This window comes from Acomys russatus, chromosome 13 (genome assembly GCF_903995435.1).
Source record: "Acomys russatus chromosome 13, mAcoRus1.1, whole genome shotgun sequence".
NCBI classification, from domain to species: Eukaryota; Metazoa; Chordata; class Mammalia; order Rodentia; family Muridae; genus Acomys; species Acomys russatus.
In genome coordinates this window covers 55,687,567-55,706,794 of record NC_067149.1, presented here as the reverse complement: position 1 = coordinate 55,706,794, position 19,228 = coordinate 55,687,567, and the positions used below count along the sequence as shown (strand labels likewise).

The 19,228-nt window shown below is 41.1% G+C and overlaps 1 protein-coding gene and 1 pseudogene across 1 annotated transcript; both read left to right on the top strand.

The window, feature by feature from the left end:
* The first annotated feature begins 4,848 nt into the window (after positions 1-4,848).
* Magohb (mago homolog B, exon junction complex subunit) lies at positions 4,849-13,781 on the top strand. Its single transcript, XM_051155459.1, has 5 exons — positions 4,849-5,007; positions 8,457-8,515; positions 9,763-9,873; positions 12,397-12,479; positions 13,435-13,781. Exons 1-5 carry the CDS (start codon positions 4,914-4,916, stop codon positions 13,532-13,534), a joined length of 447 nt encoding a protein of 148 aa, XP_051011416.1. The 5' UTR covers positions 4,849-4,913; the 3' UTR covers positions 13,535-13,781.
* Positions 13,782-17,125: 3,344 nt separating this feature from the next.
* LOC127197709 (alpha-enolase-like) lies at positions 17,126-19,212 on the top strand (annotated as a pseudogene).
* The last annotated feature ends 16 nt before the right edge of the window (positions 19,213-19,228 follow it).

Here is a 19,228-nt window from a genome sequence, read left to right as displayed (position 1 = left end):
TGTACTGAACACATACATACTAAAACATTAACATATAAAACCCATAATCATAACCAGAAAAAGCAAACACAGGCAAGGGACTGAATGGCTGTCTCCAGGATTGCAGCATGTGTTAAAGGCGAGGAGATACATGATGATATGGAGGAGGGTGGCTTGTTCTTTCTTTCTTGGGTATGTGCACATGGATTTAGGTGGCCATAATGTTGGATTCCTTGGAGATGTGGGTTGTCTGACGTAGGTGCTGGGAACCAAACCCAGGTCCTCTGTATGTAGCCTTAACCACTGAGCCAACTCTCCAGGTCCGTTTTAAATGAAGATAAAATTGGTTAATAAAATTATTAGTGTACATTAATAGAACTTTCTCAACCTTACTATAGTAATTTGTAAAATGTTTTACCATACTCAATGAAGTAAGAAAAACACGTAGAAACGTAGAAAACTGGAGGCTAGCCTATTATTTTATTTTAGTTTGTGCTTATTTGTTTCAACATAAATTACAAATTCTGCTATAGTTTTTAAATCATACGGTGCCCTTGTCACATACTCGAAAAGTTTCAGACCTAATAATCCAATTAACTCTATCATATATCATGGTAATTTATGTTCTTGCCCGTTAACCGGTGGTTGACAGGGGCTTGATGCTCGCACATGGTGGGCATTACTATCAAGTGGCAGAAGACATGATTAAAACCGTAAGGAAATCTAAGATGGAATAAAAGAGAAAGGTGAGTAGATGGATATGGACAGAGACAGGCGGCCACACTTCGGCTTTTCCTTCTTAAAATGTACCAGCCTCAGACTGTTCTACTAGACTACATACTGCTATTGCTACACAGATTTATTCTACTAAAGGAGACAGCTCCGAGATTTGGTTCTGTAAATGTAACACAGTCACTGCCAATGTAAACACAAGAAGGCCAGGCATTTAAGTCTAGAAGAGGTCACGTAGGGGAGTTTAAGGCCAGATGGGCTCTATGAGATCCTGCCTCAACAAAAAATCAAGGCAAACCCAAAAGTGAAAGAACTTGTCCCCGCACAACTGAAAGCTTAGTGGAAAAGCATTATCAGCAAACATTGTACATTAAGCCACCAAGCACACCTGTTGCAGCAGCTGGGAAGCTTGGTTCTTTTTTTTTTTTTTTAAAGATTATTTATTATGTATACAGTGCTCTGCCTGCATGTGTGCCTGTCCACCAGAAGAGGGTGCCAGATCTCACTATAGATGGTTGTGAACCATCATGTGGTTTCTAGGAATTAAACTCAGAACCTCTGGACGAGCAGCCAGTGCTCTTAACCTCTGAGCCATCTCTCCAGCCCCTTCTTAAGTGCTTCAGAACATTTTCACACGGTGCTGTGAAACTGACCACAGTGCTGGCAAACGCAGAAGTCGTCCTTTAGTTTCACGTAGGCAATATAAAAGCATTTATTTTCACAAGCAAACTGGCAATGTAATTAGACCCTAATTTGGAACCTACAGTAATGGTGAAAGGAAAATGTTGTTCACAGTATATTTTCACTATTTCCAGTACAATTGAGGATATCTGAAACTCTTACATCACTGTGCTAACTAAATGAGAAACACTAGCTATATGCCATATTTAAATGTTAATGTATACTAATCAAAACTAAGAATCCCGCCACCCCCAAATTAAGTTTCCCCAGACTCACTAGCCACATTTAAGAGCTCAGTAAACATAACACTTTCCCACATCCCTGGTGTCCACCACCTGAGAATGAATATAAAACATGGTGCTTTGTTGTTTTCTAATACTTGTCACAACACAAAAGGTCCCATTTTGGCACAATCTTGACTACAGTATCTACAGGTCTTCTTAGGTAGACAGGAAGATGAGTGTGGTACATGTGTGAAAAATTTGAAGGAAATGCACAGGGAACCTAAGGCCACTGAACGAGACTTTCTGTAGAATTCAGTGAGAGAGATTTTAAATATTTTCACAGATGATATAAAACGGTGCACTTACGTTTCTGTGAATTATTCTTGTAATAAGTCGGGTCCGTCTAGGTTTTAAAACTGAAAGTCTCACGTCCTAGAAAACTCAAACCTGGGCAAACCGGAATGGTGAGTAACCCCACTGGTAAGGTGCGATGATTTATGTTCCTAATGTATCTTCCTAAGTAGCAGCCTACCACCCTACGACAGGAGTGAGTAAATTTTATAACAAGTACATTAACTATTAAGATAACCAAAGAGAACATGCCTCAACTTGCCTTAACAGTTACTCCACTTCCTTGATTCCCACATTCTAGCTACTTACTGATGTCAAGTGTAGACATTTGTATTTGGCTTTCTCCAAATAAATGTATCCATACCACTTTGCCTGGCTTTACTTAGGTCATGTTTTGCCTGAAATGCTGCTTGTCTATAGTGCTGGACAGTCACAGACTTTGCTCATCAAAAGCTTTTATATGTCTTCTTCAATACTCCCCTTGATTACACATTTCTAACTCCTCCTAAAATAAAATTATTTGCCCTTTTCACACAGATATGCTTTATTGCATATGTGCTTTACTGTGCCAATTACTTCCCTGTGCTGACACTTGCCTTACCTGTTTGCTTTCTTTTTATTCTGAAGGTATAAACAGCTCTATTGCTTTATTACTAATCCCATCCATTCTGGCACATAGGAAATCCTTGTTAAAACTCATGTTGCATAGATTTCAAAGCATATCATATGCGTGTTATTTAATTTTCTCAGTTCTGTGTTTGGCAAAGCTGATCGCTGTGTATCTAGTTAGTTAATGATCAAACAGGTTGAGAGATAATGACTATTTAAAGGTTAGGTGGGGACAGTGTTGAGATTTAATGGCCTCTCTTGAGATTTCCTTTTTTTTTATTAAACATTTTTATTTTTTTACATATATATTTATTATTACATATATATACAATACACTACCTACAGCAAGAAGAACCATGACACAATAGGGATTATATAAATGTTACATTCTTTTTTGAGACAGGGTTTCTCCGCGTAGCCTTGGCTGTCCTGGACTCACTTTGTAGACCAGGCTGGCCTTGAACTGACAGCAATCCGCCTGCCTCTGCCTCCCAAGTGCTGGGATTAAAGGCGTGCGCCACCACTGCCCGGCTATAAATACGACACTCTTAGTATTTTGGCTATTTGAATTTGACAGCCTTGAAGAAAACACCTTTCCTATTTTGGTGCATCCAAAATTCTGAATGTAAATTAATCTCCATCACATCTTGTCATTATCAATTTAAAACATCTATCTAGACCTATAAAGATCTTAACCCCTAAACAACTAAGCTTCATTGTAAAGCTAAACTACCTGGTCTTCAACTCCATCAGAGACCTGAGAAGAAATCAACTTAATTACCTGAGTATGTGGGGAGTGCAGGTTAGTAGCTTTCCAAATGAGAAGATGTCAGAGACAGTTTGCTACATGAATAGCCACCCAAAACTCTCTATAATGTTGGAGCATCTTCTTCAGCCTCCTGGCCCAACAGAAGGCTATCAGTAACCAGAGACGATTACTCAGTGTTGGTAACAGAAAGGTGATCATGACTCGAGAAGTGGACTGTGTGCAACTTGACTGTCACTTTGTGCTCAAGTCAGTCCCACACTGGAGTGTTCTTTCCTCTCTAATTTAAACTGTTAAGAATTGTGGCCTAGCCACACCCCCCCCCCCAATACACAGGCTGTAGCTATTAATCCTTCCTGACACACAAGTTGTACTATGAAAAAAATCTTCCAGTATGACTGTCTGGACTTTTCAGTTTCATGTGCTATTTGAACACCAAGCTTTCCATCAGAGGGATTCATTTTACTTTGTGTCTTAGTCTAGCCAGTTAGCTATTGCATAACTGTGAAGCCTCTGCTATCCAAAGGTCTGAGGAAGACTGTGTACAGGTTGTCATTATAATGTAGCTTTACTCAGTTCACCAGTTAAAGGAAGTAGAGGCACACCCCACTTTACACTGTGCTTGGAGATCAGAGATACCACAATGAGCACAGCTTGTAAACCTTAGTTTAGAATCCAGAAAAAGCAACACCCATACCACAGGGCAACCAGAAAGAAAAAGTGTTTTACAAATGTCCCTTCCAAGCCCATTTAAACAACAACAACACAGAACGAAGAAAACAAACAACCCAGCGACTTGCTCTTTGCTAAGATAAAATGAAATCTGCAGGAAAATGGATGGATCTGGAAATTATTAAAGTGAGGTAATGCTTAACAGTTACCTTAAATAACTCATACATTCTTGTATGTGGATTTTAGCTTGTGTGTATTCATGTGCTAGTGACTGCAGGTTGTTAAAGCAGAAAGGGTAAAAGAAATGGAGTAGTAAGGGTAACTGGAAACATTTCAAAGAAAAGTGCAGCAGGGAAAGTGTGGAGGAGAAGGGTTGGAAGCAGTAGATGAGGGAGAGGTGGCTGGAGTTGGAGGTGCAACCAAACAATATATAAAGCAATAATAAAATCCGGGACTTTGTACCCACCAACGCACTCAAGGGAGCAGCCCTTATTAAACTCGGTGAGTTCCCCCCCCTTACCCCGCCCCAAGACATAAAAGGACGGGAGGGATTGTTGGTAAGAGTGGTTCAGCAGAAGAGATGATGGTAATCAGGTGGAAGTAAAAGTCATCATATACGTGTATGAAATCGTCAAACAGTTAAAAAAAATTTAAAAAGGCATATTAAAAATCTTTTCAAAGAAGAAAGCAAAGTGTTTGAGATGTTAGTTAGTACAGCGGCCCCAGGGCGAACCTCCAGTTTTCAGGAACATTCGCAGGTCCTGCGGTTTTCCCCGCTTTCTTTCCTCACTGGAGGAAGCGCGCCCGCGGTGACGCGCATTGCCTGCGCCGATGACGTCACTGTCCCGCGCCGGCGGCACGGTCGCCAGGCCGTGCAGCGAGCTTTACCGAGGGCAAAAATGGCTATGGGTAGTGATTTCTACTTGCGCTACTACGTCGGGCACAAGGGCAAGTTTGGGCACGAGTTTCTGGAGTTCGAGTTTCGGCCGGACGGTGAGCGGCGGAGGGGCCGCGAGGGAGGGCGAGCCGCCCAGGGTGTGGGTTTCTCTGTGTGTTTGTTTTTCTTTTTGTCCCGTCCCCCCCCCTCCCGCCCTTCATTTCACTTTACTTAGTTTTGAGGCGGGAGGTCTCGTCCAGACTGACCTCCTACTCAGGATCCTCCAGCCAGCCTCCAGGATGCTAGGCTGGCAGGCGTGTCACCACGCCCCAGCCTCCCAGAAGAGCTTAAAGGGTTTCATTGCAGCTTAAGAAGCGCTCGCGCTTGTAGCAGGCTTGGGGTATGTTTGTGAGAGAAAACTTGCTGTAAAGTAATGCAGAAAAGAGGACCCTGCCACGGTCAGAAAAGTTGAACATACAGGAATCGGAAACCTAGAACGGAGAGCCTAGGCTTCGGGTGTACTAACAGAATTATCAAGCGATACTCCAGCTGATGCTTGAAATCTTTGGGTGATCTTTTTGGCGTACTCATTCATTCAGTTTATGCATGAAGGCTGCTTTGTAGAAGAGGACCCACCCCCACCCCACCCCCGTGTCTGAACGCAGGGGTGTGATATGTGTTAGGCAAAGGAATACAATTCTTGACTAGCTTTACCAAGATACAGGGATGGATGATGGTTAGCGGCAAGGGGGTCAGAGCAAGCCTCCTAGAAGCTGTTTCCCTGATGCCTCCTCGGAGGTCATCCTTGTCAGATTGAAGCTGAGTCTCTCTTACCAGCCGCCAGCTGTCAGCACTTTTTGCAGTGGATGGTGAACAAAAAGTCTGTGCGTTTTACGAGAAGCAAATCGCAGCAGAAGTACCTGCTGATACTCTGGGTGAAGAGTGGAGGGGTTGTGTGGTCCCAGTTGCTGGTGGGAGCAACAACAAGAAAAGGTTTTCCCATGAAGAAGGTGTCTTGGCTCGCTTCAGAGTGCGTGTTTTTGTAAGGGACACACTTACTGTAGACCAAGGAGAACTGGAGAGAGGAACTACAAGTCTGTTCTAGATATATTATGGATGCCAATCTGAGTGGCTTCAAATTGGTTATTATGAGAAAAGAAAAAGAAGAAATGACAGGTACTACTGTCCCTCTGTCCCTCTGTCCTTCTGTCCCTCTGCACTGGGGGCCCAAAAGAACTAGCAGAATCCTAAAGTATTTCAACATCTCTAAAGAAGATGGTTTCTGCAGTATGATATCAAAGGCCGTAAGCAAAGAATGTAAGAAACCCAGGGTAAAAGTAACCAAGAGTCAGTATCTTGTTACTTCACCTGGCCTGTGAAGCCAATGCCGACATATTGCTCTGAAGAAGCAGTGTACTGAGAAAAATGAGGGAAGGCTGCAGAATAAGCTAGCCTTTGGCCTAGACAATGAAGGAAGCCAAAGAAAAATGTCCAGAAACAGATTTCCAAGAGACATATGCTGTCCTTGATTGAACTTCTACTCTTAAGTCTGAGTCCAATAAAGAATAAGTATTTTAAAAAGTAGTACATTTAATCGTTGTGAGTTTGAGGCCAGCCTGGTCTACAAAGCGAGTCCAGGATGGCCAAGATAACATAGAGAAACCCTGTCTGGGAAAAAACAAAAAACAAACAAAAGGCTTCCCCTAAATCCTTAATTCCAGCACTTGGGAGGCAGAGACAGGGAGATTTCCATGAGTTTGAGCCCAGCCTGTTTTACAGATTGAGTTCTAGGAGGGCCAGAACAGTCACACAAACCCTATCTGCAATACCCTTCTAAAACCAAAATCAAACAAAAACTAAACAACAAAGACAAAACAACCCCCTCTCAACCCCCCTCCCAAAAAAACCCAAAAACAAAAAAAACAAAACAACAACAAAAAAACCAGAACAGAAAGAAACTTTCTTGGCGTCTGGGGGAGAGAATAAGCAGAGAGGAGCAGAATGAGCAGGGATGTGTTGAGCAGGATGAACAGGGGTGTGTTGAGGACCAGGTTGAGCAGGGGTGTGTTGAGGAGCAGGATGAGCAGGGGTGTGTTGAGCAGGATGAGCAGCGGTGTGTTGAGAGGCAGGATGAGCAGGGGTGTGTTGAGCAGGATGAGCAGGGGTGTGTTGAGCAGGATGAGCAGGGGTGTGTTGGAGCCTCTTCCTGTGTAGTGTAAGGCAATTGTGTCTTTGGACAGCTCTGCTTACCTGCCCCAAGGTTTTTATTTTTGAATGTACCTTATATATTGGGCAGTACTTAATGCCAAAGCTGAAGGTGGTATTTGGGAGACAGACACTTAGCCATATGACTGGATTTTAAGTGCTATATGCATGTCTTGGACAACACTCTTTGAAAGAGGAAGTGAAAGAGGACTGTGCATTCAAAAGGTTTCAGGCAGTTAAGAAGAAGTCAAGGTAGCAGTCAGTGGTCCTACAATTATTTTGAAATGTAATAACTTTACCTTTGTTTTCCAAATATTGTTATTGTGGTTTTTGGGTTTTGTTTTTGTATTCGATTGGGTATTTTATTTCTTTTATAATTCTCTTCTCAGTCCCCTTGCCTGTGAACACCATGCAGCTTGTCCTTCTTGCCCTGAGCCACTTAATTAAGAACTCCAACACCAATGGGGGAAATTTTATCCATGGATTGGTTCTCACGTGTCTGCTACTGCATCATTCCACTTGCTTGGGAAACAGTGACTCCTAGGATCTGCAGTTGGTGGGTGGCACACCCCAGTAGGGTAACCTGTCGTTTTAGCAGATGAGAAAGATTTTACAGCTGTCTCTGGGCATTTGAATGACCAGCCATCCAGGAAAGCACACACTGGGGCCTTCAAAGGTCATGAAGCTCGGATGGAAATAAATCAGCTAGCACACTGGCAGTTCACATAGTTTGTGTGCTTCCTAGTTGTGATTTAAAAAGTGTTCCATTGTGCTAACCATATACACTATTTTGAAGGAAAACAATTAGGAGAAAGTTTTGGAATAATAGAGGAAGGGTTGATGAAGAAGAGACCTCTTGAGGCTGTGTGACCCTGAGCAAGTTGCTTAACTTGTTTTTATCTTCTGTGAATAGGTGAGAAAGTGAAGCCTGCTGTTAGAATTACTTCAGAGCTCAGATGAAATGTTCTGAGTACAGCCCTTAGCACCAACACATCACTCCTGAAGAGACTACCCGGTGCTTTATCACAGTCATTTTTAGTTCAGGGACTAGATTAAGAAAATAAACCTGTTTGTAGTACACAACTTTAATCCCTGAGTTTAGGAGACAGAGGCAGGTGGATAGATCCCTGTGTGTTCAAGTCTGCCAACCTGGAAGGAAGAAAACACACCTTAACAAACCTGACCATTTTTATGCTGAAGGTATAGAATATTTTAAAATTTGCTAGGTCACCTTTATGTTTATTGATGTTTAGAATTGATCTTATATGGCAAAAGTAGATATTCTAATAAAAGCGGGGATATGAAATTGTCTTTACCCTTAAAATTGCTTATAATGTTTTTTTCTTTTTTCTCTACACAGGAAAGCTTAGATATGCCAACAATAGCAATTATAAAAATGATGTGATGATCAGAAAAGAGGTAAGTTCTTTTCATTCATTCATTCATTTATTCGTTTATTGTTTTTTTGAGATGAGAGATTTTCTTTGTACCCTTAGCCATCCTGAAACTTGATTGACCAGGCTGGCTTTCAGCTCAAATCTACCTGCATCTGCCTCCTAAGTGCTGGGATTGAAGGCGTGAGCCACCACAGCCTGGCTTTTTTCTTTTTTCTTTTTTGAGACAGGGTCCCACTTTGTAGCTCCACTGTTCTTGAACTCCGGTGTAGACCAGACTGGCCTTGAACTCACGGAGATCCACCTGTTATTTTCCAATGCCTAATTTTTTTTTTCATTTTGTTATTTTATCTTGTCTGTGTTGACTTGACAAAAGTTATTACAAGGCTCTGTTTCAATGAAGAAACCTATTCATAGATTGAAAGGTTTCTATTTTAGTTACATATTATAGCATTAAATTTTTTTTTTAATGTGTGTGTGCACACACTCACATGTGTGTATTGGGGATGCGTTTATGTGTAGAAATCAAAGAGCTGCTGGTAGGAACTGGTTTTCTCCTACTATGTGATTTTTTTTCCTACTGTGGTGTCTAGTGGTTGAATCAGGTCTTTAGTTTTCACTGCCTTTATGCATTGAGCTACCTTGCCAGTTCTCATTTTAACATTTTTAAACAAAATAATCAACCCAAATATTTATAACCTCATATCATCTAATTCATTTTGTGAAGCATAATTTTTAAAGAAAAGGCTTAGCGTATGGGCCGGGGTTAGAGTGCCAGCTAGTGTGCTTGCGTTGTGTCCTCAGTCTGTGGCCCTTGTGTTGCTCATTAACTGTAAACTCTCCGAGTGCCCCCTACTATACCTGCAAAACATGAGGCCTTAAAGCAGCTAGTGGTGAGAAGAGGTGAAAGTGTGTGCTAAAGTGGAAGAGAGTAGAGAAAAGTTATATTTTAAGATTTATTTATTATTTATACAATATTCTTTCTGCATGTATGCTGGAAGAGGGCACCAGATCTCATTATAAATGGTTGTGAGTGAATTGAACTCAGGATCTTTGGAAGAAGAGCCAGTGCTCTTAACCTCTGAGCCATCTCTCCAGCCCCCAAAACTAATATTTTGAGAAGGATGAATTTTCATTCTGTATCTTTGGAATCCAATTCAATTTTTAATTTCTATTCTGTTTGGATATTTTTGTAACTTGCTTTTGTTAGATCTTGCTGAATTATGGGAAGGCAGATGGGTGTTACAAGATTTTATTGTAATTAATTTTCAGGCCTATGTCCACAAGAGTGTAATGGAAGAACTGAAGAGAATCATTGACGACAGTGAAATTACAAAAGAAGACGATGCCTTGTGGCCTCCCCCTGACAGGGTTGGCCGGCAGGTCTGTACCAAGTGATTCTGTAAGTGGATAGGGTCAATGTTGATCATAAAATTACTGTATTTCATCTTATATATTTAGGGTGGTTTCTTACTGAAACTTTGATTAGAAATTTCATTTTCTTTTTTCTTTCTTTCTTTCTTTCTTTCTTTCTTTCTTTCTTTCTTTCTTTCTATGGAGATTTAACTCAAGGTTCATACATTCTAGGCAAGCAAATACTCCATCCAAGTTACACTTCCCAGCCCTTACTTAGCTTCATTTTCTTTGCTTCCTCCAACTAGAAAAGGAGTTAGCACATAGCTCTAAATTTAAACAGTCTTCTTTGTCTTTTTTTAAGCCTATCCAACCAAAATTAGGATATTTTGGCACTGATATGAATTATTTATTATAGATTAGCTGTTATTGTTAGTTATTTTTATTGTAAGTAGGTACAATGTTGCTGGCTGAATTTGAGAGTTAGGGTTCTTCTCATTGGGTATAGCAATTCACTTTCTCTTATTTTCTGTCTTTCAGAATTTGTATATTTAGTGTCCTGGAGAGAGACTTGATAGATTTCTTTGTTTAAATGGACTACTGTCTTTGCTTCTTATATTGTCTTCAGAATAATTGATGTTTCTCAAAGTCCTCCCAAAGAACTCAGCAGCCCCAATTTCATTCTGTATAAAGACTGTTTGGTTTTGAATTTGGTCTTTTCAACTCTTGGAGAAATGAGTACAAGGGCTGGGAGAAAGAAACATTGAATTTCACTTTTGTGTATTCCTGAGGATTATACCTTATCAGCCACTGTCTTTGACTAGACAAAAATGTAGAGAGATCAAATACATGCTAAAAGTAGCAATAATGAAACTGCTCTGTTGGCAAGACACAGTGTAGACCATGGTGCAGGGAAGCAGAGGCAGGTCTGTGTCCTGCAGGCACCTGAGCTACAGTAATACCACTGTTAGCATAGCAGTCACTGGGCATCTGTGTCCCCAAAGAACAGCCAGATATTTTAAAACTATTAAGTCTGCTCCTACAATGAGGATGTGACATCCAGATTTAACTGTGTTAATAAGTTGATATACTCCTTTAGAGGGTGGTTTGTAATATATACCAAAAATGTTGATATTTTTCATTTCTCTTTGCCTTAGTAATCTCATTTCTGAACAGCAATTCTAGAAAAATAGCTTCAGCTATATAGAAGCATTATATATAGAACTGTTTTTCATCTGGGGAGAGCCACTGCTTGTATTGTGCATTGGTGATGTGTTCTCCATGAGGAAGTAGCAGGCATGCTCCAGAAACTGCTGCTGGATAATTAAACCAATAATTTTGTGATTATTAGGCAATCTTAGCTAATTCTCCATTTGCTGTATCTCATGAAATGGATAGTTAGGCCTTTTGATAAATAGCTAGGACTGTCTTTATTAGCATCTGCTTGATAATTTTTTTTTTAAAGATTTATTTATTAATTATTATGTATACAGTGCTCTGCTTGCATGTACTCCTGCAAGCCAGAAGAGGGCGCCATATCACATATAGATGGTTGTGAGCCACCATGTGGTTGCTGGGAATTGAACTCAGGACCTTTAGAAGAGCAGGCGGCGCTCTTAACCACTGAGCCATCTCTCCAGCCCATCTGCTTGATATATTTAGTATAAAAATTCATTAAACATACAGCCCCTTTAATTAGCTTTAGATGTCTAGATAAACAATACAGATAAAATTTGGATGATGATAATGGTCCTGGATCAACTACTTTACACTGTATTGTTTTATAAGTTCTAGTTTTTACTGGGTTTCAGAGAGTATTATCTGTTATGGTGAGCCAGTGTTTTTCCTCATTGTTGATGTCAGGGTATATGCTGTGCCCTATGAGTTTAGGGTTGTACATGTGTGAAATAACGCCAATGAAAACTATAACCTTGTAAAGGTATTTTGGGGACTGCAGAGAGTGGAGAGTCCCAGCAGTCAGGCCTGATACATAGCAGGTGCCAAAGCTATAGCTATTGTTAATGTTGCATATTTGCAGAAATTTACAAAAAGGGAAAATGCATTTCATGATATTTTAAATGAGCTTTATTTATATAATCATCTCTATAACATATGCGTTAATGTGACAGCTCCCATGTTCACTGACGTCATAAGCATTTCTGTATCATTTTGTTTGAGACCTTTTTTTAAACGTGGATCTGGAAAGCAGTTCTGGGTTGATCCTGAGCCTGAGGCTAGTGCTCATGAGCAGGAGATGAGGTTATGACCAGAAAATTCTCACTAGTAAATTAAGTTTCTTTTGGTTTCTGGAGAGAGTCTACTTGTGGGCTGGAACTTTCTCTGTAGTCTATGCTAGCCTTGGACTTGAGCAGTCCTCATGCCTTGCTTCTTGAGTGCTGGGGTTATAAGCATGTATAGCAAGCTTAGCTAAGAATGTATTTCTTTCCCCTTCTATCACGTTCGTGCAGGTTTGCACTTCTCTGTAGCCCGAGTGCAGGTATCTCTGGAGTAGACTTTTTTATTGATGGCATTTCTCTGCTGTTTTGTTTCTAGGAACTTGAAATTGTAATTGGGGATGAACACATTTCTTTTACCACGTCAAAAATAGGTTCTCTTATTGATGTCAATCAGTCAAAGTAAGTATATTAAAGCGTTTGGCTGAGCTGCTGTGACTCATTAGTGAGGCTCTTGTCAGAGCTGCAGGCCATTAGCCAAGGCAGTTAGGACTCAGATGCCAGTAGGACTTCTGAGTAATTAAACACATGTTACCTGGTCGGTCAGAAAAGTTAACAGAGGATTTCCCTGTCTAAAGCACTCAGTTCAGCAGTTGCAAAATAATGCCGAATTTTGGCTGTTTTCTTGTATAAAAAAAAAATCCGCTTATAATGCCACAAAATATAAAGGAAGAAAGTTTTGGATTGACCCGCAGCATTGGGCCCTTACTGTGCCATGCTTTCCCCTGGCTTCAGCACTTGAAAAGAACAGTAGGATGTGTGAGAGCTACCTCCATGTCCTTAGGTCTTCTCAGCACATCCTGAAGCTTTGCTGGCCTGAATTATTTGTCACTTTTTCATGCTCTTTTCTCTAAAAATGTCCCCATGCTGCTTCCATTGCTTCTTGTTGCCCTAAGTCATAATTTGCTTGAGTGTAAGCTGCATGAGAACCTTGCTCTGTCTTCCGAGTTAGTGTAGTGGCCAACACATAGTAGGTGCTTCAAATAAGTATTAAGGAAGGAAGGAAGGAATAGATAATGTTACTGAATATTTGTGTGAAAAAAGAACAGCTGGATGTTTAAACGTATGAATGTCTACATATGGTGGGATTGTGGCCTCTGGACTCTTCTGGGTTTATAAGTCGATGCACTTGACTTCAGACAGAGCAGTGAGAACTGGTGAACTGCACTCTTCCGTACAGGAAGAGAGAAGTGTTAATTGTTCAGTTTGTTCACTTTACTTGTCAGCAAGAGTATTCCTTTTTTAAAAAAAAAATTCTAGGCACTTAATTGGCACTAGTGCTTTGTTTTGTCTCAGAAATTCATAAGATTATGTTTCATAGGGAACAAAAGGTAACTTTACTTTTTTATAATTTTAGGGATCCCGAAGGACTTCGTGTATTTTATTATTTGGTGCAGGACTTGAAGTGTTTAGTGTTCAGTCTCATTGGATTACACTTCAAGATTAAGCCAATTTGAATTGGACACTTTTGAGATTATTTATATATTTAATTGAAGGAAGAGATTTTTATTCACCATTTTGGGATTTTTATAAATATGAAACTTTTGTATATAAACTCAATATGTGAAAAACAAAATAAAACAAACAGGTTTAATGGTTTTCTTCTCTTGGGTCCACGTGGGCTAGACAGCCCCTGTATGCAATTGATTCTGTAAATAAAAGCCACTTTTTTTGAAAATTTTCTCTAATAAAATGTTCCAAAGCATGGATGTAGAGTGGTGGTGTTTGTTTTTTACGGCTGAGTCAGTGACTTCCTTAAGGTTGGTAAGTTGTTCTGGTTGGTAGAACTTAGAGCAGAGACTCCTTGGCTGGAAATGCACAGCCAAATCCCAGTTAAGTAAGGTGCCACAGTCACTCTTAGGCTTCCATACTTCAAAGGACTCACCTTATGAGGTTATTAACAGAGGTTCAACATATTTTTTTTTTTTCATACTATCAGAAGTCCTTTTCGTATGCTTCACATTTCACTGTTTACCTAAGTGGTTGGAAGAGCACAGTTAGTACCCCACATCGGCTTGTCTTTAATTATGCCTTTATTCCTGTGTGCACACACGTGTAGGAGCTGAGTTGAAGCTTTACAAAGTTATGTGAGATTTTGTCTTAACCATCTATAGTGTGCATGACGTTTGCCAGACTTACTGGAAACAGGCCATGCGTGTGTTCCAGTCAAAGTCCCTTTGAACTTTCTACCATTGGTCACATTATCTCTGCTAACTCAGCTGCTGGTGTTCTCCTCCTCTGCCTCTCCTTCCCTTTTATCTCTCCTCGTCCTTCTCTTGAGCTCTCTGTATACCAGGCGGGTCTCAAACACACAGATCTGCCTGCCTCTGCCTCCTGGGTGCTAGGACTAAAGGTGTGTACCATCATACACAGCTCTCTGCTGCTTTTCTCTTACCTGGTGTGAGCTGCCTCTTACTGGCTTTAAGCTACTACTCATTAGAAAAGATTTTACGATGACAGTTTTATATGAGGAGATGTTTTTCCTGTACTTTGTCAGAGGCTCATTGGTCCCCTTTACCTCATCACTTAGTAAAGATGCCTCTTGCTTTACAATAATATCTCTTTTCTTCCAAGTGCTCATTCTGTGCTTCACCTTCCTTTTATGGGGTCCAGTGGACCTAGCAGTCTCTTCTACAGTGTATATGTTGCTAGCATTTTTTGGGTTGAAGTTTTAAAAATTGATACAATTTTTTCATTGAAAATTTTATATACATATATGAAATTATATATAAATAAATATATTTATATGTGAATATATAAAATACATATGACATTATATGTGAAATTATACACACACACATATATACATACATATATATATATATACACATACATATATATATAAATATAATTTCTTTACTCCCATCATCTTTTCTCTCCCACTCCATCACTGTTACCCGTTTCTCCATAGGTTCCTTTATAGTTTTTGGTTTTGACCTGCTGATTTTAAACAGGACTGTGTCTGCTCATAGGTTTTGAAATAGTCATGGAACCTAGTCTCTTCACCATGTACACAACAGAAACCAATGCCGTTCCTCCATCACTGTCTCTATGGAAACTTTTTAGGTACTCCAAATGTTCACATCCACACCACAGAGCTGGATTCCAACACAGAGGAGTCTCTTGTGGATGGGATACAACTGTGGTTCTAATTTTTCACTTAAAGACTTGACATTTTAACAGTGCAGTCAAAACAGGGCACAGCATGGTCGAGACTGGGGTTTTCTGCCAGGGTCCCCAGCTCTCTCTTATTAATTTGTGAATGTTTCATTTTTACTTTGCAGAGTCTGCCTCTGCTTGCAGGTGAGTGTGCAGGCAAGTATGTCACCAATGCCAAGGAATATGAAAGATAGCTGAAATTATTTTCACTATCCTGCCATTGGGCTCTTTGTTATTGCTTCAGATGTGTGAGATCTGTGCACATGGGCTATGCTTGAAATTCTTCTCTAATCCTTGAGATTATTTTAATAATCCTAGTATTAATGGATAATGATCCAGATGAAAACATCTCTTCAAGATAAGAAAAATAACTAAGGTAGAAGGGTGACTCTGGAGCTGGCCGTCGTGGCCAGACTATAATTGCAGCACTAGGAAGAAGATGCTGAAGGGTGGGGTTCAATGTTTTGGCAACATAGTCAGTTCTAGACTAGCTTAGACTATGTGAAACCCTGTCTCACAAAGAAGAATGCTTTAGGAGAGATGAGCGGAACCTACAGACTCCCCAGATGACGAGTGATGGAGTTGATTGGCTGATCAGAGTCTTCAGTGTGCGCATGGCCTGTTTTTCTGAACTGTGATATGAACATCACAGAGAACATGGACTGAAGAAGTGAAGCTTAGATATGGATCAGTACTTAACTGTTTTCTCAATTTTTTTTGTTGGCTTAATTTGCTTGTAGGGGTGTTCAGTTTGCATGTATGTGCACTCACATAGATGCGTGGTGTCTGCAGAGGCCAGAAGAGGATATTGGATCCCGTAGGACTGGAATTATCGTCATGTGGGTGCTGGGAGCCAAATTTAGGTCTGCTGAAAGAGCAGCCGGTGCTCTTAGCCACTGAGCCATCTCTCTCATCCTGTTTCTCTTATAACCTGTAAGTGAATTTTATCCCTGAGTGACACAGAGCCCAAAAATCCAGCCGCAAGCTTCTTTGTTAACTTTTGTGAGTTCCTGAAGCATCTTTCTTACTTTGTCACTCTCAGCGCTTTGGCTCAGCAAGGACTATGTGGGTACAGTGATAATACAGAATATTAGAACAGCTGTGACTGTAAATTTGGGGACACATGGGGTGGTTACGGGCACAGGAAATATCAAAATAGAGCTTTTTGGTTTTCTTAAGAGGTCTGCAGTTTATCATATTTCAGTGTTGTGAACATTCCACCCTAAGATGGGAGTATCAAGAGGTGAGACATTGGGCAGGATCACACAACCCTCCCAGTGAAGTGAGTCAACCCGTCCTTCCTTGTGGGCTGGTGCCTCTCACCTCAGCCTGGGACAGGAAGAATGGTGTGCAGCTGGGTAGTGGTGCTCTGCGGTCTAGCTGGAAGGTTTGAATGTGTGAATTGTGTCTGAACATCAAGGAATGGGCGGTTGTGGTTTCTCAAGTAAAGGCTTTTACAGCAAAGCAGCCAGGAAAATGAATATATATTCCTGTGTAGGCTTTTTTCTAACAACAACAACAACAACAAAATCCAGGAAAACAAAAACTTTCTTCAACCTTCTGATCTATTCTGTTTTATTATCTGGTTGTGAAGTTCAGTACTTCCTGTTTTGTGCTGCATTTTGGTCAAAAAACCACAGTAGGAATGCCAGTCGGTGATAACTCCCTGCAGTGTTCGAGGCAGTTGCTTATGTAGGATAACAAGCCACATGTTTTCACTTCTGTAAACAAAGGTTGGTTGCCTCACCTGTGCAGGATGTGCTTGATCACATGCTGGCAAGAGGTGATGTCAGGATGTATGCTTGCCCCTAATTGGTCAAAGCTGGGAAGTCCTTAGCTTTATCTTTACCTTTACCACAGGGATTTACTTCTATCAGCACCTGACTAACATGCCTTGTGGCCATTCTCTGGGAAGTTCAGCTATTGACATGCCAGCGTCCATCATCCTGGCCCGTGTATGATAAAGATTGCTTCAAATTTGGCTGAAAAGCCTGGTACTGGTCTTAATCTTGCTAGATGAGATTAACAGTAGATCTCTCAGTTCCCCTCTTTCACTTTGATACACCCTTCCTATCCTGTTCTTCTAAACACCTGCACTTTGTCATTTGTCTTAGAGAAGCTTCTGGAGAATAGAAGACATAAAAAAAAAAAAGTTCTTTTGAAATCTAAAAGCTTCTGTCTATATTCCTACTTGCAGTTATTCCAACCATAGGGAGTAGGTGACACATTCACTCTCTTGATGACCACACGAGAAAACAGGCTCAAAGATCTGATCTTTGCTCAAATTTATATGGTAAGGAAAAGACTGGCATTTAGGCCTGCAAATAATGTTGAATGCTGAATGCAACTTACTATCCATTTGCCAGGTGATGATTAAAAACTTTATTTGCAGAGCTGGGCTTGGTGGCTCACACCTGTAATCCCAGCACTTGGGAGACAGAGGCAAGGCAATCAACCAGGTATATGTGGTGAGCTCTATGCCAGCCTGGGCTACATAGTGAGACGCTGTCTCAAACACAACAACAAAAGCTATTTGTGTATCTTATCAAACCCTCACAGCAACCTAAAGAGAAATGCCACCTCTTCTGTTTTACTGTGGTCAAAGTGTGAGTCTGATGAGATTTACTCGAAGTCACAGGAGCCTGGGGTGGTGTTTCCACTCATGCCCCCTCCAGCTCCTAGACTTGTGCTTGGTGGCAAGCTAAAACCTAGGTCCACATTGTATTCATACTCGCTGTATTCAGTAGGCTTTATTTATAGGTCCCCCCACCATGTTCTACATGGCATACACATGTTCACACACATTTAGACACAATAATAATAATAATAAAATAAAGTCTACAAAATGAACAATGTAAGATAGGAACTAGTTATAAAAGACACAGGCAGCATAGCCTCTTGGTGAGACCATGAGTAGATTGTGAAATACTTGGGAAGCAATGGCGGTGGGAGGGAATGAAGGCAAAGAGCACTATTAATGGTTGTCTAGAAGCAAAGGAAGAGAGAAGGAGGGAGGTCACCTCTAGCTTTGCCAAGTAGGTGTCAGGGTTGTCCTTGAATTATCAGCTCGTCTTCTGTTCTCCAGCTGATCCCCCACCTCTCTGTTAACCACTGTCACTTGATTTGGAGAGCAATATAAATTTGTTTCATAAAACAAAACAAAACAGCCCAGCAGGTGGGAAAAGTTACAACCAAATGAAAGTAAAGTTTAGTGAGATTCTGGCAAGGGTTAGCTCATTCATGGTGACAAACTGTAGAAATCGAACTGTTCCTTTCCCTCTTCCCAATCTTCTTCTTCTGCCCCTAACATCCTGGAGAACAAAGATGAGCTGGAGCTCCTGAAGAACGCAGTCATGAAGGCAGGCTACCCTGAGCAGGTTGACATCAGCACGGACGTGGCTACCTCTGAGTTCTATAGGTCTGGCGAGTAAGACCCATTCTTCAAGTCTCCTGATGACGCAGCAGTTACATCACACCCAACCAGCTGGCTGACCTGTACAAGTCCTTTACCCGGGAGTATCCAGTGATGTCCATCGAAGACCCTTTGTCCAGGACAACTGGGAAGCTTGGAGGAAGTTCACAGCTAGTGCAGGCATCCAGGTGGTTGAGGATGATCTCACAGTGACCAACCCTAATCGGATTGCCAAGGTTGTGGGCTAGAAGTCCTGCAACTCTCTCTTGCTCAAAGTGAACCAGATTGTCTCTGTGCCTGAGTCTCTCCAGGTGTGTAAGCTGGCCCAGTACAATGGCTGGGGTGTCATGATGTCCCACCTGTCTGGGAGACAGAGGATACTTTCATCACTGACCTGGTGGTGGGACTCTGCACTGGGCAGATCAAGACTGATGCCACTTGCGGGTCTGAGCGCCCAGCCAAGTACAATCACATTCTTGGAATTGAGGAAGAGCTGGGCTTCAAGGCCAAGTGTTCTGGCAGGTCCTCCAGGAACCCCCTGATGAAATAAAGTGAGGGCTGGAGATCCTGTGACCACCAC

Coding starts and splice junctions, on each gene's coding strand:
- Magohb (XM_051155459.1), top strand. CDS start 4,914: ATGGCTATGGGTAGTGATTTCTACTTGCGCTACTACGTCGGGCACAAG. Junction 8,516..9,762: donor ATGTGATGATCAGAAAAGAG/GTAAGTTCTTTT, acceptor ATTAATTTTCAG/GCCTATGTCCACAAGAGTGT. Junction 9,874..12,396: donor CTGACAGGGTTGGCCGGCAG/GTCTGTACCAAG, acceptor TTTTGTTTCTAG/GAACTTGAAATTGTAATTGG.